This window comes from Myotis daubentonii, chromosome X (assembly GCF_963259705.1).
Source record: "Myotis daubentonii chromosome X, mMyoDau2.1, whole genome shotgun sequence".
Lineage (NCBI taxonomy): Eukaryota > Metazoa > Chordata > Mammalia > Chiroptera > Vespertilionidae > Myotis > Myotis daubentonii.
This window is the reverse complement of record NC_081861.1, coordinates 116,814,685-116,838,750: the sequence shown is the minus strand read 5'-3', so window position 1 is coordinate 116,838,750 and position 24,066 is coordinate 116,814,685. Positions and strand designations below refer to the sequence as shown.

General features: G+C 37.0%; 1 protein-coding gene and 1 pseudogene across 5 annotated transcripts in view; both read right to left on the bottom strand.

The window, feature by feature from the left end:
* The window catches only part of DMD (dystrophin), a 2,282,236-nt gene that overhangs the window by 866,016 nt on the left and 1,392,154 nt on the right, over nt 1–24,066 (bottom strand). For all 5 annotated transcript variants that reach the window (XM_059679269.1, XM_059679268.1, XM_059679270.1 and 2 more), the window contains 2 exons: nt 23,469–23,616; nt 21,146–21,295 (listed from right to left, as the gene is read on the bottom strand). In XM_059679269.1, coding sequence (XP_059535252.1) covers nt 21,146–21,295; nt 23,469–23,616 — 298 coding nt within the window. The remainder of the gene's footprint in view (nt 1–21,145; nt 21,296–23,468; nt 23,617–24,066) is intronic.
* LOC132224166 (ornithine decarboxylase antizyme 2-like) lies at nt 14,154–14,981 on the bottom strand (annotated as a pseudogene).

Sequence of the window (24,066 nt, the reverse complement as noted above, 5' to 3'; positions counted from 1 at the left end):
CTGATCTAGAACAATGCTGTCCACTAGAAACATAATGTAAACTACACATGCAATTTTGAATTTTGTATATATTTTAAAAAGTAAAAAGAACCAGGAAAAATTAATTTTACTAATATACTTTCTTCAACTTAATATAGTCAAACTGCTATAATTTCAACATGTATTCAATATAAAACTTGTTGGGGGGACCCTTTCCCCCTCCCCACCTGGGAGTCCATTCTGTGGGACTCTTTCCCTCTCCCCACATGGGAGTCTGTAATTGTTCTTCAATAAATCTCCACTTTTGCTATAAAAAAACAAACAAAACAAAAACAAAACAAAAAAACAAAACTTATTGGTGTGATCTCTTTATTTTTATGGTTTTGATAACTGGTGACTGTTTTATACTGACAGCACATTTCATTATGGACTAGACACATTTCTAGTGCTCATATGCTAGGCAGTGTCTATCATATTGAACAGCACTGCTATAAAAGGAATAGTTAGATGCTTTGTCTGAGTTTTAGTTCTAATAAAAAATGACAAAAGTTTGAAACAAATATTATTTCATCTTCTCAGTCTCTTATTTTGATTACTTTCCTCTCAAAAGCCTCAAAAGCATTTGAAATAGTATAAAACCAGCTATTTTAAATATATCAAAGTGGTCATTTGAAAAACATGGAATATTTCTAATCCATTCATCTGCTGATGGGCACTTAGGCTGTTTCCAAATCTTAGCTATGGTAAATTGTACTGCTATGAATGTGGGACATCTACACAATGGAATACTATGCTGCTGTAAAAAAGAAGGAATTCTTACCATTTGCAACAGCATGGATGGAACTGGAGAGCATTATGCTAAGTGAAATAAGCCAGTCAATGAAAAAAAAATACCACATGATCTCACTCATTTATGGATAATTAAGACCATTATAAACTGATGAACAAGAATAGATACAGAGGCAGAGCAGCATCGAACAGACTGTCAAACTACAGCGGGAAGGCCGGGGAGGGTTTGTGGGAGGAGGGTAAGAGATCAACTGAAGGACTTGTATGCATGCATATAAGCATAACCAATGGACACAAGACCCTGGGGGATAGGGGAGGCTGGGAGAATGTCAAGGGCGGGGGGAAGGGAAACATATGTAATACTCTTTGTAACACTTTAAGCAATAAAACAAAATAAAATAAAAGAAAAACATGGAAGATAAGAATCACTGCCACAATAAATACTGCCCCATGTGATCCCCACTCCAAATTAGTAATACAGTTATTTTAAAAAATATGTGAAAGTTCTGTGAATATAAGAGCAAATGTGAGTATAAATCTCTACTTCTACAAGTAAAATATATATTTTAGAAAAAGAGACTAAATACATATTCAGATGAAACAATAAAAACCATTAAGATTTCATGCACACACATTTCTAACATCCATTCTCAAATTTTAAGTAGACCAATGATAAAGATGAATATTGTAGACGTTATCTTTGTGTTGTCGCTATTTTAAATGGTCCTTAAAATGTTTTGTTTAAATGATCTTTACAACCTGCTTACCTTTGGGAAGCCATGGTATTATTGGAGAACTCTGAGCCTTCCCCTAGATATCAGTTACCTAAGGTTACAAAAGTGTTAGGTAACAAACCCCCTAAAACTTACTGAATTTAAATGATAACCATTAACACTTGCACAGTTTGTAGATCAGCTGGGCTGTTCTGCTGATATAATGTCATAATTACTTCTCACTTCCATTAATTGGCAGAAAATTCAGTCCAAATACTGTTATGGATATCAATTGGATACCTTTTTCAACTCATCCCTGTCCTCCCTACCTCACCAATGTGGACAACTGAAGCTTAATATTGCCTGAGAGTGCTAGCAGTTGTGACAGGAAACAAACCTTGGAGTTATCATATCTTAAGGGCAAGAGAGCTAGTGTATGTATGCACAAACTGCTGCTTTAAAGGGGTCTTTTTTCCCCTACTTTCTGCCCTATTCCAAGACAGTGCAAGCAAAAAGAAGCAAGCATTGGTAGTTGGAAATCAGGCAGCATGTATAGGAATGGTAAGTGCCGAAGGTATATGCAAATCTACCATAGCAAAACATATTTTTAAAATATTTTTATTGATTTCAGAGAGAGGAAGGGAGGGGAAGAGAGAGAGATGGAAACATCAATGATGAGAAAGAATTATTGATCGGCTTCCTCCTGCACATCCCACACTGGGGATTGAGGCCACAACCCAGGCATGTGCCCTGCCCAGGAATCTAACCATGGCTTCCTGGTTCATAGGTCGACTCTCAACCACTGAGCCCCGCTGGTTGGGTGCAAAATGTATTTTTTGTTTAAATGATCATTACAACCTGCTTGGCTTTGGAAAACACTGGACAATATATATATATATATATATATATATATATATATATATATATATATATATATATACACACACACACACACACACACATATGTATATATACACACACACACACACACACACACATAAAAGCATAATATGCAAATTGACCATACAGCAGAATGACCAGTTGGCTATGATGCATATTTACCACCAGGGGGCAGATGCTCAGTGCAGGAGCTGTCCCCAGCCCACAGACCCTGATCACCCCCAATTGGAGCCTGTCAGCAAACCTCTCAGTCCCTCTTCCAGGCCATCTGGCAGGCTCTGATCACCCTATGGGAAACCAGGAACCAGGGGCGGGTGGTGACAGATGCAGGTGGTGTAGGGGCCCCAATCGCTTCACCAGTCACCCCACAAACAGAGGGTGACTGGCAGCAGCAGCAGCAGTGGGCAGGGCTGGCTGCTGGCAGCCAGGGAAGATCGGCCCTGATTGCAGGCCAGGCCTAGGGAACCTACCTGTGAACGAATTTTGTGCACTTGGCCTCTAGTAATGTGATAAAGACGGAACCCATAGAATTGTGAAGAAACAGAAGCGGAACTCTGATGACATTTATTATTTAAATCAGTTAGAGACAAATTTTTCTGTCACTTGCAGCATTAAAGTACTAAATCAGTTACCTATCACAGAAGGTGAAAATCCATATTATTTTAATATAACTAATCTTATAGCTTATTCTTAAAACATAAAATCTCTTAATTGGTGTTAACAAATAACATGTCTCTTTTCTTTTTCTATTACCTATAAGCCATATTTTGTAGTCTCATAATGCAAAATAATGTGATATGGTAAGAGTTCAATCATTATGTTCTGAAAGAGAGATTTTTTTAATTTTACACTTTTGAATTAGAGCTTTTCTACAGCCAAAGTATTTACTATTTTAAAAGGATGCTGGTGAAAGGAAAGGTTAACCTAATAGTACCTGCTGTGCGTACATTGGCAAATGGAAGGAAATTACACAGATGGTGGCATTTGCCTAGGAGTTTAGTGCCAGGGGTATCCTCTCAAGGCACATAAATTGGGGCAGAATATCTATCTTTTCCTAAATATATGGATGCAGATTTGTTGGAAAAATTATTTTTCTACTACACTATTAAAATCACTACAATCAGCCCTACATCAACAATCAAGTGAATATTTATGATCCTTTAATATGTGTCAGGTTAGCAAGAAATTCAGCTTTGTTCTAGATGGATAGTGGGTAATCTTAGGTTACTTTTCTTCTAACAAAGAGAGGTACTTGGGAAGTACCTGACACACAGTAAATTATCAATACATGTTATTTTTTATTAGCTAACACAGCCAGGACTTTAATTCTCTTAGGGAGAAGGAATACTGAAAAACAGGACTAAGTTTAGTTTTTTTCTGGACCGTTTAGTGCACCCTTGGCATGGATGTATAAAGAAATAAAGGAATGATACAAACTGCCTGATAACATGAGGTAGAAAGTAATGAACACAGTAAGAGAAATACTGCTGAGGGCTTGAGAGGAACAGGAAGACAAGATGAGTCTTGTTGGGCTTCCTGTGGGTACGGAGGAGTAGTCAGATCTGGAGATTTGTGGTGTAAGGGACAAGGAAAGAAGGCATACATTCTAGGTGGACTGGGCAGGGTAGCACAGGCAAGGAAGAACACAGGGCAAATGGGAAGAACATTGGGCAGTCCTACTGGGATAGCAGCCTGAGTGAAAAGGACCAGTGGGAGAAAATATTGGAAGATATCCAGAGTTGTATTCCAAAGGGTCTGAAAATCATGTACTAGAAAGAAATCACCAAGGAATTTTTGCCCTTGTGAATCCTCAACATCCCTCAAATAGGTATAAGGTTTGTTTGCCTAGGATTTTGTGACTGTAGAAGCTCTTGTTAGAATCAATGAGTGTGGAAGAGTGTATTTGTGGTTTCATGACACAACTAACATACATACTCCTGGCATATCTGAAGGGCTTGAGGGGAAAATAGATTAAGGTAGAAGATTATAATTATTACTGTTTTAGAGTTTTGTTACTGTCTGGAAAATTATTTTACTTTTTATCTCTAGGAAATAGTACTTGAAAAAACTAACAGTAGCTAATACTTATTGCTGTTTTACTGTGTACCAGGCACAGCTCTAAGCTTATACATGTTATATCTCACTTAGTCCTTTCTTGTTGTGTCATTTCCCCCTTATAACCAGATGAGGAAACTGAGACACAGAGAGACCACATAGCTAGTAAGGAGTGTGTGGTACATCCCCAAAGAATCATGCCTTCCATAATTCATGCCAGCTCCCGGCCAACCCATCAGCTGACTGAAAATGCATTAGAGGCCTTGCAAAAGCCTCTGAGCTTTGGCTATATCAGCAGAATAGCCCAGTTGACCCACAGACTGTGCAAGTATAACTGGTTATCATTTCAAGTCAGTAAGTTTTAGGGGGTTTGTTACCTAACACTTCTGTAACCGTAGATAGCTGATATCTAGAGGAAGGCCAGAAATGGGAGTAAGGCTTGGCTCAGAGTTCTTCAATAATTCCAGGGCCCTAAATCATCAACGTGATTTTGAATGTACAACTTAGGGCAGGCTCAATACTTTGCAAAGGCACCTGTACAAAAATTCATAGCAAACTAGTAGAGGTAATCATTGAGGGAGGGATTTTAGAGGATCATTATTAGAAGACTTAATAGCAACTATTATTTATTGGCTACATGTTCTGTATCAGCCATTGCCCAAAGCAGTGAAGGAGGGGAAGAAATACCTTGACTTCTCCCCTCCTCCTGCTCTCCAGTCTCCTGCCAATACCACCCCCTGGCTAACTCTATACAGAAGCTGGTGGGGGGCAAGGAAGCCTGCCAAATAAGGTGGGCAGAGGTCAGACTCTTGCAATATATGACATAGGAAGTAAAGGCACTGGAATAGATCCGAGTGCACAGGGTATATGACAAAGTCATGTTTGGGTTCTGAATTTTGAAAAGGGCTATATTTCAAAGGTATAAATAAGTCAGATGTACTCATGCGTTCTTTCAAAGTTGAATATGTATCCTCTGGTGTTGGATGGATGGGCTGGCTCTACACATACCAACCGACAACAATTTTTAGAAAAAGACTCACCAGTATCTCAGAATACATTGCCTGGATATTCCAATGAATGGGACTTGTCAACTCACACACAGATACTTGTCAGCCATCCCTTACATACTTACTAATTAAAGTGTAGACCAAGGCCTAGAGCATTGCATCACCTGAAAGCTGGGAATGCAGAATCTTAGACCCTTCACTGGGCTCAGTGAATCAGAAACCTCATTTCAATTAAATCCCTAAGTGCTTCATCTGTACATTAAGGTTTGAAAATGCCGCTCTACCACCTAGCAAATAGGCCCTTCCTTTCTTACCACTGGTATTAGAAATTATGATACCTACTTTGTAATAGTAACCACAATTTAGCTGCTCATGACAAAATATTATGGTATGCTAGAGGCCCAGTGCACAAAATACATGCACTCAGGGGGGGTCCCTCAGCCCGGCCTGAGCCCTCTTGTAGTCCAGGAGCCCTTGGGAGATGTCCAACTGCAGGCTTAGGTCCACTTCCTGGCTTCTGGCTGAGCGGTGCTCCCCCTGTGGGAGCACACTGACCACCAAGGGGCAGCTCCTGCATTGAGCCTCTGGCCCCTGGTGGACAATTCACATCATAGTGACCAGTTGTTCTGCCATTTGGTCAATTTGCATATTAGTCATTTATTATATAGGATATTGAGTTCTTAGTTCCTCACTAAACCCTGGGGGATGAGTAACAAGTCTCAGAATGCATCACCATTGTAAAAATAAGGAAACAGAGGCAAAACAAGATTTAAATAAATTGCCCATAGTTTGACCTACTGAGTGGTGAACCTACATTGGGACTAAGTTATTAACTGCAAGTTTGGTGACCTTTCTATTACTGAAATGAGGTGTGGAGGGTGGGAAGATGGGCAGATATAGTCATCAAACAAACCGCTATAGCAGTTGAGGTCACATTCAGAAGTAACCACATATGAAGTAAGGTACTGGAAAGGGGTATCTTAAGAAAACTGATTCATCACTCAAAATAGAGGTGATCATTTCATCATGTTGCATTCCAGTGTCAGTATAAACAATTGAAGACATTAACGTCATCTTCCTCAGTTACTTTAGTACAGTGGATCTCAACCTTGGCTGCACATTAGAATCACCTGGGAATCTTTTTAAAATCCTGATTTCTGGGCCTCATCCTCCAGAAATTCTGTTTCTTTGTTATGGGGTGGGGCCACAACATTAGTAACAAAGAAACAGAATTTCCGAAGGATGAGGCCCAGAAATCAGGATTTTAAAAAGATTCCCAGGTGATTCTAATGTGCAGCCAAGGTTGAGATCCACTGTTTTAGTACTTTAAAACTGTTTTCATCTGCTCTCAAACCCTATAAAATCTTAAACATAAAGTGTCCTTTCTATTAATTTTCCTGGTTTCAGGGTTGTCTGTATTTGTCACCAGTGTATGAGAACTTACAGAGCACCTGAAAACTAATTTTCCTCTCTCCCTTCCCCAGCATCATTAGTGGTTCCATCAGAAAGATACACATCACTGATATAAGCAAAACAATAAAGCTGCTTCAAGGAGATAACTGTATTGGTCTAGACTTTGTAACAACAGTCATAGCAAAAATAAAAGCGATCTTCACAGTGGTCATTTAAATTGTGATTGAGTTGCAGACTTTCACTCTTTTATAAAAGTCTAAGTCCAAGAATTATTGCCCTATTCAAAACTGTTGATGTAACCCACATCATGAACAGGCAGAATGTGTCACCTTCATAAGTAATTTATTTTTAGACTGTGTTTAAGGTACAATCATCAGTCACAGGTAGCCTACAGATCGAAACTATCAGGACAAATGGAGTTTTCTCGAAATATCCTTGCAATGACTTTAGTTTCTGGCCCATTTCCTGGTCTATCTCTTTTCTTCCACACTTAACCAACCATGCCAGAGATGGGCTATACTTTTCCCAGTGATAACTGAAAATGTTCACAAATTATAACTGTACCATTCCATCCAGTTCAAATACTTTTACTTCTACAGCAAAACAGATTGATTTTCTCTAGCAACAAATACTGAAATTGTCTCTTCGATGTCTTGTAATTAGTTCTAATATCAGTAAGCAAATTAAAAGGCAGCAAAAACAATTTGTCCAGCAGGCACTTATCAGTCCCTTCATAACCCATTTAGTGGCCTTGCCTCAACTATAAGGTGGATAAATGAGGAGAATGCTGATTTTGGCATTCAGCTTACTCTGGGATAATCTAGCTCATCCTTCTTGGCTGACATGAGACAGAAATAACATCAAAGGGTGATAAACTCTTTCCCGCAGACCTGGGGTTCTAAGGTTTGCTGGCCCCAGGCCTAATCTATCAATCCATTTTCTACACAATAAAAGGTAAGAAACCCATTACAGATCAGTTATAAGCCCTGGCAGGTGGTCTATGACAAAAACGGAATACATCAACCAAGCCAGCATTCAGTGTCCCTTTTCTAAGGTTTGAAGCACTAGGGGTCAGATGACATGCATATAGTAGTTAGGATTCAGTATTAAATTATTTTAAGTCCATGGATAAACTTATACATTTTGTAGCATGAGTATAAAGATTTGACAGAAAAGTTCATTTTTGCATGATTCTGACCTTTTATAAAAAAAAAATAGCACTGCTATGATTTTTTTTTTTTGCTTTACATGTTGGCTTTGCACAAGATGTAATAAATGAAACCAGATTAGAATTTACAATCTGTGCTCTTAAATACAGCTTTAATCTTCATTTGTTATTCAAACTCAGTTTAAGGAGTTAGCATACGAAGTTTCCCTTTAATGTCATTTCAAGATTACTAAATTATTAGAAAGTCATTCCCTCTGGTCTCAGGGTTGATGCTATATAATCCAGTCATTCCAAAGCCAAGGCTTCAGAAACAAAAGAAACAATGTTTTATATTAGCAAAATCTCTTTTTATTATATGATTTCTTCTCCTTTCTAAAATGCCTTGCTATAGGGCAAACATCTTTGTGTTAATAAATGACTTACTTCAAAAATGTTACACTAAAGGTCAGAGTTATGAATTTTTTTTTCCTTTTTTATCATCTTTATACTTTTCTTCATTTTAAGTTCACTGCGAACAGGAAAGAAAGTTTGCCAAAAATAGGGTCATACTTAGTACCATTATCAGTATATATATTATATATATAAGAAAAATAAAGTTTTAATATGGAAATGAGTTGTTGCATAAATGTCATTATTTTGCAATGCCTGCTGGCTTTTTCGTTGTTGTTGTTCATTTTTTAAAATAGCATTGCATTAAAATGAACAAGTTATTTAGTATTAGGTTAAGGTTTCCTAATAGAACAACATCTGGCTTCAATGAAACTTTCTACAACCAGTTCCTCATCACTCCACCAAAATGGGGGGAAACTAACACCAAAAATGGAGGAAAGGGAAAGGGGTGGAGAATAGAGGTTAGGTGAGTAGACTGGGATTGCAAAGATGCTTCGGGTTAAAAAGGTCATCTTAAATCATGCTTATAGTTAAAATTTCAAAATGTTGGTGTTTGCAAACAATGATGGAGTAATTGGACTTCATAGCTGATGAGAAGAAAAAAGTCCATCATTTTCCAAGACATTTTATCTGAAATGCTAGCTGGTAATAGATAATGAGAATAATTGGATCAGACAAAAAGAGAGAGCACTGGCTAAAAACCTTCTGTACCTCCCACTATCAGTGGTCGGCAAACTCATTAGTCAACAGAGCCAAATATCAACAGTACAACGATTGAAATTTCTTTTGAGAGACAAATTTTTTAAACTTAAACTATATAGGTAGGTACATTGTAATTAACTTAATTAGGGTACTCATAAGACTTAGGAAGAGCCACACTCAAGGGGCCAAAGAGCCGCATGTGGCTCGCGAGCCGCAGTCTGCGACCATGGATCTAGGTCCATTTGGTGGTCGTGGTGCCTTTAACTCACCTTCTCTTTTTCAGCTCTTGGATTTATAATGGTGGCACATGTTTCAGCTTTTCTCCCAAGAGCTATATGTATAATTGTTTAAGATGGTTAATATTTTTCAGCCTTAAAAAAAGAAGGAAATCCTGCCATATGCAAGAAAATGGATCTACCTGAGGGCATTATGCTAAGCAAAAAAGGCAGTCATATAAGGACAAATACTACACGATTCCATTTATATTTAACACAGTCAAAATCATACAAACAGAGTAGAATGGTGTATACCAAGGCAAGGGGGAGAAGAAAATAGGAGTTGTCCAATAGGTATAGAGTTTCAGTTATGCAAGATGAAAAACTTCTGGAGATCTGCTATATAACATATTGCCTATAGTTAACAATACTGTGTTGTACACTTAAAGATTTGTTAAGAGGGTAGATCTCATATTAAGTGCTCTTACCACACTACAAATAAAGAAGCTTACTCAGCAAAAATTTTGTGCTTGGTCTTTGTGTTTTCCCATTTTGAAATTACCTCCAATTTTAAAAATTAAAGCCAATATTTTGACCAATTACAATGTGCCAGATACTATGTTTTCATTTCCCATGCACTAGCTCATTGAATTTTCACATATACAGTATGTTCTACTAGTATGAGAATTTAGTGGGTGTTATAACTGAAGCAGGGACAGGGCAGGTAAAAGATTATACAGCTAGTAATGGGTAGAATCCATAATCTATAAATCTCACGCTTAATCACCATGATAAATTGCCTCTTCACAACTCTTGTTTACTTTTATTGTTTGTAAAATGTCTGATCCACATTCTTGGCATTGCCTGACATTTTAATAGGTTGGGAAATTAAAAACCACATTTCATTATAAACTTACTGTCATTAAAGAGTGATTAATTTGGTAGTAATGGCAAACAGTTCAAACTTCTCAACTTCACTGAAGGGTCAAGAGAGTAGGGGTGCTGCTGCTTCTAAGAATATTAGCAGTGATGGTAATACTAATTATTAAGTACTGGGCCAGGCATAACCCTAAGAGCCTGATGTTCTCACAACTGGGGTGACTTTATATATATAATTTTAATCTTTTAAAGTGGGATACTCATGAGAATGAAACAGGGAGCTATTAAAATTATGATGCAATAACAGACAAAGCCAGGACTGTCAGAGCAAACTGAGATATATTCATGAAACAAGACCTAGTAGTACCAATTCCCATTTCAATGTGAAATTACAGGAGGCAAAGTCAAGGGTGCTTATGTTATAAACTTTTAATTACAATTCCCTCCTCAAGTTTCAGCCTCAAACTATTTAGCAACTGTAAGTAAGAGATATGAATAGGTGTAATGCCAAACCCTATGTATTCTGAATGACCTTTAAATAAGGCAAGGGTGGGAAATTATTATGATACGCTTAGAACAACATATGGTACATAGTGGTCACTCGTTAAATGTATGTTGAATGAATGATTTAATGATTTGAATAATGCTATGATGTAATTATTAAACACGTAAAGGAAACTTCCAAGATAATAGATTTCCAAGGAATATCAGACTGCATACCTTAATAGTAAATAAGTAAAAACCATTTTCTGGTATTTCCTGTAAAGATTCTTCACTTTAGGAAGAAAAGGTAATTCATATTAAGAGCAGTATTAGATGATGATCACTACTAGAACATGGTCATTGATAGCAAAATAACTTCTTGGAGCAAATGTCCATTTTTGAACAAGGAGCAGAAAAGTAAAGCTTCAACTTGATTTAATTTTCTCCCTTTTATTCTCCACATTTATAATAATGACTGGCAATATATGGCAAATGTTTATCTACCTGACACAAATGAAAAGAAGGAATCTAAAGTGTTTACTCCTTGGATAGATACTTAGAAGATAATTGGAGGTTAATATAAAATGAACCAGATTTCTGGAAATATAGATACAGCCATTTTTATATTGTAGAAAATAGTCTGGCATATGAGTTTCACTATATTTTCACTTTCAGAATATATATTTTATGATTTAGTTTGAAAACAATCCCTGTATTATCAATAGTGCAAAGGTTATTATTATATTAAAATTTTGCTGCATATATTGTAGTTAAACTATTTTTTCTAGGTAAAGTAGATCAGATTTTTTTTATTAAGATGCACTTAACTGAAAAGAAGAAAAAAAAGAGATGCACTTAACTGAATTTCACTTCCTAGCAAAATTTCTTATTTGTGTTTGTAAAATGTTTTGGTCTTTATATGCACTATTTTATATTGTTTAGGAAATAACAAATTAAAATAGTAATTTACCATTTTCAAATTAATGACAGAATATGATGTAAAAATTTAAAGTTATTCAACAAAATGAAAATATATCTATTATGACTAATTGAAATGTATAATATATCCTATCTGTACAGTTACTTAACATCAAAAATAGTAGGTATGGGTTGGGAGGAGGAGGTAGAGGGGAGGAAAATTGGGGGGCATCTATAATACTGTAAAAATAAAATAAAATTTTAAAAAGGATTTCACTGCCATACTTACAATTTTTAAAAAAGTTGAACAATCACAATAAAAAAGCAGACATATAACTAATTTTGAAACAACATAAATATGCTCTCCTATATTACACAATCACAAAAGTTCTATTTAAGTAAAGAAAGTTTGGGCAAATTACTTGAAAATATAGCATGCAGTTTTCCAAAATGGGCAAAAAGCAAAGCAAAAACTCATATAGTTTTATTAAATGAAAATAAATCCCAGTTTTCACTTTTATAGGAACAATAGGATGAAATGGAAAACCATGCTTCTCTTTGTTTCTAGCATATTATCTACAAAAAAATTATGAGCATCACTAAAAAGTTTTTTTAAAGAACTATTTGAAATAGCTTTTGTATTAAATAGAGTACAGTGTGCTCTCAAATATGGCACATAACCTTTTTAGGACTTAGTGTTCTAATCTAGAAGATGTGGGAGTAATGTAGCTTCATTATGATTCTTTCATCTGTATAACCCTATGAGTCTACAAAGTAAATGTTGCATTTTTCCATCTTTTCAATTAAGTACAGCAAGTATACAACCTGATTCAGAAATGAAAACTGATGAAACTTTGTGAAGTGTATGATTGTCTGACCACTGTGCTGTACACCTGAAACTAATACAAAATAATATTGAATGTAAACTATAATAAAAAAAACATATTTTGGTTGTAAATAATGGTATCTGAATAATGAAGAATAGGGACACAAATTGACAAGGACAGGAAAAGATGAAAAAGGGATTAAACACTGAAGTATCAGAGAAAGAGAGTAGGAGACAATGTGTCACATACACTACCTAGGCAGAAAAATAAACTAACATATATGCATATAGGAAAGTAGATTCATTATAGATATAGTAAGATGACAATTCATAGGCCAAGACACACATAATAGAGAAAAAGGAAGAGAGTGAAAGTGATGGGGAGAGGCAGGAAGGGAGGGAGAATCACACACACACACACACACACACACACACACACACACACATGTCCAGAGAAAGTACAAATAAAATGAGTGATAAATATTAAAAACAACACAGAGTCAGACATGTGTATGAAAATCACAGAGTGGGACTCAGAGGAAAACACAGAGGCTAGCTTTAATAATATTCCCACTTTGTGGATCATAAAGGTATTATTGTTAAAGACTATAAAGGTGAAGATACATATTAGACAAAAATGACCCTTATCTAGAGTTAGCCATAAGTTTAAACCAAGGTCTGCATTCAGCTTTAAAGCAACATTTCCCATCTCGATTATAAAGAGTGGCTACCCAGGCCAAGGCAAGTTAACAGTTTTGCAATGTACCCATTTTAGGGTCCACTACTCCCTTAAATATATTGCTACATTAACCCCAATTGCTGTTTTTCATTTATTTTTTTTAACATTAAATCAGTTTATTGACACTGTAACACAACACACTTGCCTCCCTGACACCCCCATCCCCCTCACCCAGACTAGATCTCTCCCCGCTCCTCTCCCCTTAGAACAAGCTGTACCTTGAAAACAGAAAAGGGCAGGCCACCTCTACTACCCCAGTCCCACCCCCAGGCCCTGTGGAGCAGGGTCTCAGGCACAATTCAGAACTTATTGGGGCGGGGGGTACAGTTAGCACTACACTCAGCCAGACAGAGGCATCCAGTCCTTAGGAACAGATTCCCCCTTCAATCCCCAGGCCCTGAGTCACTATTCTTCTTCCTCTCTGCTCTCTGTGACCCTAGGAAGGAGAGATGCTGGGGCCTAGGCCATGCAGCCAGTAGCAACAACTCCTGGCCATGATTTGAGAACTGGAGTTTGGCTAGTCTTTTATAGGGCCCAGGCACCCCAAAGAAAGCCCTGGTGGTGGGAGTGAACTTGAATGCCCCTATTCAAAATGCACTGATAACATTTAACGGATTGAGCCAGTTTAACCAGATGCCAGAATAACACTAAGCTGTGAAGAGGGGGTCAGACCTGCTTTCTCCAGGCTGGACACACATGCTCACAGAGAAGCCCAGGTGGAGTGTCACAAAACAACTCGAGGACACTTTTGCGCATGGGGCTGCACAGCCTGTACTCAGGAGCCCCTGGGGTGACAGGAAGGAAGCAAGGAAAGGAAATACACAAGTCTTAAAAACCAAAAAGAAAGCCCAATAGCTGGGGAGCCTGAGCCCAACAGTGCTACCCACCAACCCTCCAGGTCTTGGCCCAGACCCAGATAGTCCCTCCCCCTTGAGGCAATGTCCTCCCCCTAGGCTAGATAAAGCACATCACACAGCGCAGTTTAGAAAGCTTCTAATGCCAGTTCATAAACATCTTCATTTACTATTGGTGATTACATGTGAATAATATGTTTATACTGTTCTTTATGGAAAACAATTTCAACGAGTCAACTCCAAGAACACAATAGGCAACCCTCACCCTGAGCCCCTCAGCGTCCTTCCCTAGACAAAGAGGAGGCCCCTCCTCTGTCCCAGGGCTGCCTAACTTCCCCTCTTTCCCCACCATGGCTCTTGGGCAAAGCATCCTCTGACCATTAGTGCTCATTGGGCAAGTTCTGGTCCAGGGGGTAAACCATGAACATCACATCTGGCCGAGAGGTTACACAGGGATGGCCTGGATGTACAATCTCAAAGCCCAAGAAGCTGAAGGTCTTCAGGAGTGGAGCTCTGTCCTCCCGGCCCTTCCTGAAGCAGACGAAGACGTAGTTCACTTTCATCTTCTCTCCCCAAAACTCCAGCAGCACTAACAATCCTTCTTTGCTCCCATCAGCTAATACTCCATCTGGGATTTCTATAAACAGGCTCTGGCTGGACAGGACTGCATCCTAGGAAGAGACCACCTTGGTGACCTCATACTGGAAGTGGATGATCTGAGGTTTTCCATCGTTCACAGGGAGGTCCTGGGTCACAGTGAGCTTCTCGTCCCTATATATTAGAGCTGAGAGAGAAGGATCCCTGCCGCCCCCTCGCCCACCGGGGATCTTCGACAGTGGGTGAGGGGCCTCAGGAGCACCACAGAGGCCCTGGAACAATGTGCCTGCAGCACTGGAGCTGGGGACAGTTACTCAAAGGCAAAATACTACTGTCCTGGGTGTTTATCATCCTTGGTGGGAGGAGGTGGTGCAGGGAGTGGGTAGGTGGATGATTGGGTGGGTGGGGGTCGTGCACGGGGCTGATCTCTGCGGGTTAAGTCCCTGTCAGGCCGCAGGCTCACAGCCCTTCTCCAGCCTCGGCAAGCGCCTGCCTCCAACTCTGTTTTTCCTTTTAGAAATGCAACATAAAACTGCCAAAGTAATTGGTAAATTGGGAAAATATGCATGATTCAGCATATTAGAGTTATCCATAGAGAAAGGCCCCTGCAACTAGGAATTCTGATAGTGGAACATTTTCATAGACACTGTATGTTAAGGAATTAGCATATTTGTATCTCAGCAACCATTACATACTAATACAATGATAGAACCCACTCTAGCATTTGGATAGAAGAGGGAGCTAGAGAATATAGGGGAGGGGACCCCATTATTTCTTCTCTCACTAATGACTCAGTATTTGAGGATAAATGATGATCAAGACCATCTCTTGATCGCCTTGATCATCTTTCCTTATATTTTTTAAAATACTGACTTGAATACTGATCTAAATCTGGTACTGATCATTTGTTTTCTATTATTAAATTTAAATCAATAGGGATAGGGGGCATAAAGATTGAGAAGGGACAATTAAATAATTCTTAATATGTCTAATGAATAAGATTAAAATTTTTCATCTTAATGAATAAGATGAAACATTCTAAGATGTTTGGTGGCAAAAGCACAGCATTAAAATGATAATTTTAGGATGGAACACAGATATTATGGATGATATAATTATATGTCTATACAAGATTGTGTTCCCAGATTTCATTTTAATTTTCTGTCATAAAAAATTACTTTTAATGCTATTGCAGAACATATAAAACATTGACTCATGTTTCACTATTCACAAATCTACTATTATGTGTTTTACATAGTTCTCTGACATTTCCTAGAATTATAATTTTTGTTCCCTTTTTAATATTTAAATATACTGAGGTATGGTGAAGCATTTTGTGGTATCTCTCTTCCTTGTTCTCTTCATATGAGGAATGCATTTATTTGTATTGTAATATGGCTACAAAATTCAATTACTAAGAAAAAAGATTTTCTCCATATGCAAGTGTGTGTATCTTTACATGGCTGTTTTGAAATATTTAAAACAAGAAACTTTACATTTTAAGTAGGAAAAAATTCACCTTAAAATATTTTACTCCAATTATTCACATAACTGAAAGTTAGTGTTCATATATAAAATAGAAAAGGGATTTTTTTTCAAATACCTTGTTGTTTAAATTATAGAGATCTAAACACACATTTTGATTTTAATGTGAAAGAATTGGTACTTTTTCATTTCATAAATATTTGATCAGTCATGTAAATGATCTGTTACACGAACTTCAGCATCATCAATTTAAAAATAAAATAAATAACCTGACACAATCCAAAATAAAGTGTCTATTATTTTCTTTGCAAATCATCTATGTACAGAAACTTTTCTCAATATACCTTCTTCATACCTCTCAATTTTGTTGGATGCTGATGAATAACAAACAATTCTTTAGAGGCAATTGTGCCATTTTTCATAAAAGCCATTTCATGTTACATGAAAATTACAGTTCTGCAATATCTTCTTGGTATGACTTTACTACTGCTTTAAAGGATTACAATTTACCTTATATTTTGAACAGAACAAAGTTAGCAGGTATTAAATATGCCCAATAGGGCAGTAAAATTGTGGTCAAAAGTAGATGAGACGTTTCAAAATATCCTTGGAGGGTCAAAAGCATATATAGGGAAAGTACCTATGGGGACGTGTAAAGTAAGGGAGAAGTAGCCTTAGAGGGGAAATCTGACCTCAGCTAAGAGGCAGGTTAAAATTGGGGTACTGAAAGTTCATTGATGGAAATTTGTACTTAGCTCAAAATTGCCACCTAATGAATGGCCTTCCTTTAGCACTTAACCCATAAGCAAAAACAAAACAAAAAGTGTGTGGTTCTTATCTAAAGAAATGAAATCTAGAAAGAACCTCAGCAGTTAGTGTGGGTACCTTAAAATAAAGCCCACTGCATTATAGAATTTGAAGGTATCTTTCAAACAAGAGAGTCAGCTCTTTGTCTTAGCACATAGAGTAAAATATTCCAGTCAACAAGATCCACCCAGGTAGTTAAGGCTCCCCATCTTTCTATTTTCTCATTCTTACATATAAATATATTAAGGATTACTACCTGTATGAACAAAGTATACAGCTCTAAAAGAGAAAATGACAAGGGAACAGACAAATTTCTTGGAAGACATCCTATATAATGAAAGCCTAATATGCTAAGTGTCCAGTCGTCTGTTCAACCAATCAAAGAATAATATGCTAATGATATGCTAAGGCAACTAAACTGCTCGCTATGATGTGCACTGATCACCAGGAGGCAGACAGTCGACCGGTCGACCAATCACCATGACGTGCACTGACCACCAGGGGGAAGATGCTCCGACTGGTAGATGAGCTTGCTCTTGGGGTCTGGCTGATTGGGACTGAGCAAGACAGGCTGGCACGCCCTAGAGCCCTCCCATGGTTCCTCCCCGGCTGGCTAACCTTCTGTGTCCCTCCCTGGTCCTGATTGTGCACCAGTGGGGTCCCTCAGCCTGGCCTGCACCCTCTCACAATCCAGGACCCCTTGGGGGATGTCAGAGAGCTGGTTTCAGCCTGATTCCACAGGCCAGGTTGAGGGATCCCACTGGTGCACGAATTCATGCACCAGGCCTGTAGTAACTTATAAAAGCTGAAACACACAAAACATGATAATTCTAATCATCCCCTGTATCTATTAAAGAAATTAAACCAATTATCAAAAAATTCCCATAAAAGCAACTCCATGGCTAGATGACTTTCCAATTGAATTCTTCAAAACATCTTCGGAAGAGATAATGTCATTTTTCCAAAAAAAAGAGAAAGAGTACCTCTCAAGTTATTTTATAAGACTTGTCTAACATAGCTGTCAATGCTTAAGAGGATATTATAAAAAAATTACTAACCATTTTCTGTCATGAACAAAGATATAAAAATCCTAACCAACATATTAAAAAATTGAATCCAAAAGTCTATAAAAAGTAAAAGACATAATGACCAATAGGATTTATTCAATAATTCCTGAATAGTTTCAAATTCCAAAACCAAATAGCTATAACTTACCACATTCATAAAAAGGAGAAAACTAATATAATCATTTTAATAAATGCACAGAAGCATTTGAATATGTTCAATACCTAGTCTAATAAAAAACTTGATAAACTGGGAATTAGGAGAAATGTCTTAATCTGATTAAGATGATCTACAGAAAGTCATACAACTGATATCACATTTAAAGATAAATTAATGAATGCTTTCCACCTGAGCTAGGAAATGAGCCAATTATCACCACTTCCATTATACATTATTTTGGAAGTCCTAATATATACAAAAAAATTAAAATCATAAGGATTGAAAAGGGAGAAACTACCTCTACTGATGACATGATGATGCACATAAAGTAAATACATAAGATTCTATAAACTATTAATATCAATAGGTGAATTTAGCAAGGACACTGATTATGTGCTTAATATACAAAAATCTGCTATATTTTATATATCAGCAACAAAGAGAAAATAACATTAAAAATGAATCCCATTTATAGAAGGATCACAATGTCAAATGTCTGGGATTCAACCTAATAAAACATGTGCAGGTCCTCTGGACTGAAAACTGCTTAATATTACTGAAAAGATATTATAGAAGACTTAAAAATAATGGAAGGGTGTAATATTAGATGAACCAACATTGTAACTATGTTAACTGATCTACAAATTCAACAAAATTCCAATGAATATCCTGGCAAGTTTTAATAAAAATTGACAACTCGATTGTAAAATTTATTTGGTAAACCAAACAACCAAAAAGAGCAAAGGCAATTTGGACTAAGAAGAACAAAGTTGGAGGGCTTATATTATCAGGTCCCAATTTTTAAAATAAAACAATTGTCCCTGGCTGGTGTGTGGTGTGGCTCAGTTGGTTGGGCATTGTCCTGTGCACCAAAAGGTTGTCTGCTTGATTCCAGCTCAGAGTACATCCCAGGTTGCAGGCTCAATCCCTGGTAGGGGGTGTGCAGGAAGCAGCAGATTGATGTTTCACTTTCACATCAATGCCTCTCTCTCTCTCTCTCTCTCTCTCTCTCTCTCTCTCTCTCTCTCCTCTACCTTCCTCTCTTTCTAAAAAAAAAAAAATCTTTTAAAACAACAAAATTCTGATACATGGTACAACATGGATGAGCCTTGACAACATTATCTTAAGTGAAATAATCTAGACATGAAGGGACAAATAGCATACATGTGTTCACTAATATGAAATATATGGAATAGGTACATTCATAGAGACAGAAAATAGGTTAGAGACTACTTTGGGAGTTGACTGAATGGGTAGGTGATGGGGGATTCTTGCTTAATGATTACAGAATTTTGGTTTGGGGTGATGAAAAAGTTATGGAAAAAGATGAAGGTGATGTTTGCACATTGTAAATGTAATAAGTGACACTGAATTATACACTTAAAATCATTAAAATGATAAATGTTAGATATATTTGGCCACAATTTTAAAAAATAAACCAAACCCATTAAATTGTATACTTTACAGTGAGTGAACTATATGGAATGTGAATTATCCTATATAATAAAAGCCTAGCAACCGAATGGCTGAACGACCAGAACAACCAGTTGACCAGTCACTATGATGTGCACTGACCACTAGGGGGCAGATGCTCAATGCAGGAACTGGCCCCTGGTGCTCAGTGTGCTCCCACAGTGGGAGCACCACAGGATTGACCAGGATGAGTGGCTGCTCTCCGCAGCGGGAGGGATCAGCCACTCAGAGGGCACGTTCACAGCCGCTCGGCTGACAGGGATGAGTCGCGCTCCCACAGAGGGACCATCTCTGAAGGCCACACCCCCACCAGTGCATGAATCCTGTGCACCGGACCTCCAGTATCTCAATAAAGCTGTTAAAAAATTATTGTTATTAAGCCAGTGTGGTAGTAATTGAAAGACAGATGTAATGCAAGAGAATTGAGAATTCAGAAGCAGATTCTTCACACATTCATGCTTACTTGACTTAACAAAGTTACCACAGTAGTACCATGGGAAAAGGATTGTCTTTCCATAAATGGTGGTAAGTTAATTGATGTTGCTCTTCATCACACATTCATTCATATGTGCTACTTGGTTTTAAAGAATAAGTATGCGTTACTTTGATAAACATATTAAATATTTGATTTAAGAAGTATCTGAGGTAGAAAGAAAAAGACTTACAAGTGAGTAACTAAGTAAATAATTAAATAATCCTATATAATAAAAGGGTAAAATGCAAATTGAACAAATGGCAGAATGACTGGTTGCAATGATGCACACTGACCACCTGGGGGCAGACGCTCAATGCAGGAGCTGCCCCCTGGTGGTCAGTGCACTTCCACAGGGGGAGCACCACTCAGCCAGAAGCTGAGCTCACAGCTGGCGAGCACAGTGGTGGTGGCAGGAGCCTTTCCCACCTCCCCAGCAGTGCTATGGATGTCCAACTACTGGCTTAGGGGCACAGGCCTAAGCCCTCAGTTGGACATCCCCTAAGGGCTTCAAGGCTGTGAAAGAGCACAAGCCAGGCTGAGGGAACCCGCCCCCCACCCTAAGTGCATGAATGTCATGCACCGGGGCCTCTAGTAAATAAATAAATAAGCAAACAAAACAAAACACCTTTTGTAAGTTAGCATCCATTTAGCATTGATTAAGTCCATGTTATATGTGAGGACAAGTAATTTTGATTTATGGAACATGTTGAACTGGACTACTGCCACCTTGTTTAAATACTGTCACTATATTCCTGATCACTGAATTAATTCATTCATCCTTTTTCCAGTCCCATTCTTTAGAATAATTAATGCAAAGTAATGATGTTGTATATTTTGGCATTTAGTCATTAATGTACCATTATCCACCATCACCATTATTCCCATCTAGAACAAATCATGTGGCCAAAATCACTGGTCAGGTTAAAAAACAACAAAATAATCTACATATAAGCACCCCAGCCATACCCCACCCATAAAACAGTCATGAAACAAAACAAATACAAACACTTTCAAAATTTAACACATGTGACAGGGGAGATGGTTAATGTCTAACCTTTATCCACTGAAGATTTGTCTGCTTGAGCTTCTTTTCAAGTTTATCTTGCTCTTCTGGGCTTATGGGAGCACTGACAAGCACTGTTCCTCCTGTTTCATTTAATTGTTTTAGAATTCCCTGGCGCAGGGGCAGCTCTTCCACAAGTAACTAAAACAGACAAATGCAACAACTTTAAAAATGAATTACAGCACAATGGCAACTACCTTGTCTTTGCCTCTATTGATTAATCTATCAAAATGAAACAAGGTGTCCAAAGGCCCTTTGGTACCTCAAATACCAACAGTTTTCCAAAGAGCTGATAGACTGAAACACTCACTCTCAAGTAGTTAAACCTATCCCAGAAAGGACCAGGATATCTTATCCTTCAGATGTTTTTTCTGTGTTTCTTTTTTTCCCAAGAGAAAAATGTCATGTGGTATCAGGTCTAAAACAATACTCCAAACAGAGTTAAGGGTATAAAAATCAAAAATAGAACAATCTGGATAAATTCCTCATACTCTCAGGCATTAAGCCTCCATGCTATAACATACTAAGAAGTAGCTGACACCAAGAACATACCAAGTACCAAGCATTGTGCTGAACTCTTCACGTATATTATCTCAGTTAATTTTTATATAATACTTCTATGAGGGAGATCCTATTATCTTCATTTTACATAGAAGGAAACTGAGAGGCATAGTGTCGGATCCAAGAACAAAAAAGTAGGAAGAATAGCACTGTGATTCAAACTTGAGAAGTTTCATTCATGAACCTTTATTTTGACTCTTCCACATTCCTGAATTTCTCTTATTCATTCAGCATTCACATTATAAGTGCCTTTTTTCAAGACCTACTAGTAAAAAAACATGATGGTTTTAATAACTGTATTTTATTTATTTGTGTCATCTAGAGTTTCTGTGTTCAATACAGAACCACTAGCCACATGATGCTATTTAAATTTAAATGAAGTAAAGTTCAATGAAATAAAAACTCAGTTCCTCAGTCACGCTAGCTACCTTCCAAATACTCAAAGGCACATATAGCTAGTGGTTACTGAAATAGATAATGTAAAACATTTCCATCATTACAAAAATTTCTATTGGACAGTACTGATCCAGATTGTATAAGGAGAAAAGAAAAACCAATGTGTATTTATTAATAAATGAATGCTGCTAAATATGTCTTTGAAATGACTTATCAATTATATTGCTATATATGAAACTGAATACATTTAGGGAAGATGAATTTTCAAGAACAGATTGAGTTCACTTTTTCCATGATATAACCATACTCAAATGAAGTATTGATTCAAAACTTTTTATTTTTGAATCTCAAACACCTAGTGCAATATCTGACATAGAGTAAAATGTGCTCAGTGTTTGTTTCCTGAATTAAGCAATAATTTTTATACTTTATCTTCTGTTCAGGTATAAGTTTCTTGTTTCACAGAAATTCATGGTTGACATGGGAGTCTAATTTGCATGTGAAAACCAAATGAATCATTGATAAAGGAGAAATTCCATGCCCCTTTGCTCTTGTAATTTTGCAAAATGAGGATAATAACAACCATTTTGAAAGTGATATAAAGATTAAATAAAATAGCAGATATAAGTACAGATTATATTTAGCACAGAATAAGGGATGATTAATGTTAATTTCCCCTTTCCTTTCACATTCCCTTCAAGGTTTGAAGTAAAGCAGATCTAATTGAGTTTCTTTCCTAAAACTAAAACCATGACAGTTAATCCAACTGCACAGTTCGAGCATGTCAGTCAGCCAGGTGAGGTAATCAGTGATAAGCAGACATAACAAGGGGAATGTCTGAAAAACAACCTTAATAAAGTGGATGTTTATTCAACAAGTATTAGAATGTGAACCAACACCACCACCACCCCAAACAAATCAAAACAAAACATTATACCAGGCAAATTGAACACTTTTAATTAGAGTCTTCAGTAGTGGGATTGGTATGGCAATTAAGATCTGCCCTAAGAAATTTCTATAAAGATTCTTTCCAGTTTTTAAAATAATCTGGAGCTGTGGATTTCTATAATAAATCTAAAATTAATTTCAAATTAGTTTAAAATACTGCTCTGCAGTTTACATATATATGTATGTATAGATAGATACACACCTACACACACATTTTAAAAATATATATACATATTGGAAAACACTGGGTTAAGACAAAATAAAGTTTTTAAAAAGTTAAAGTGAGAAAAAGTAGTGTGCAACTATCAATAACATAATGAGTAGAAAATCAATGATTAAATGCATTAAAAAATAGATTCATAGATTCTTTATATAAGTAGGCCTGGAGGACTTTAGAAAATTAAATTACCTTGACTTGTTCAAGTTTTTCTTTTAGCTGCTGCTCATTTCCAGGTTCAGGTGCAATAGTAGTAATGTTATCCGATTCTTCCAACCAGAAAATAAATTCATTTAAATCTCTTTGAAATTCTGACACGATATTCTTTTGTTCTTCTAGCCTGGCAAAAAAGAATAAAATTGTTACAAACATATTTCTCAAACTTTCCTTTAAAAACAAAACAAAACAAAAAACCTCAGGGCACACACCTTTAAGAATATACGCAATTTAAAATATGTTAATACAATTTTTAAGGAAAATTCATTCGCTTAGCATAATACTTTCCAGGCCCCTCCATGTTGTCTCAAAGGTACATAACATATCTATCATTAATCCTAATGCCAGTACAGTTCCTGGAAGTTAATAAGCCCTCAATAAATATTTGTTAACTTGAAAAAAAAATTAGCTAAACATCCCCCTAATGAAAGCAATCTAAATGTCTACCAGCTGAGAAATATTTATCTATTTATACAATTCAATACTATACAGTTGGGAGAATAAACAAATTAAGACAAATGTCACACGATCTCACTTATATTTGGAATCTAATGAACAAAATAAGCTGACAAAC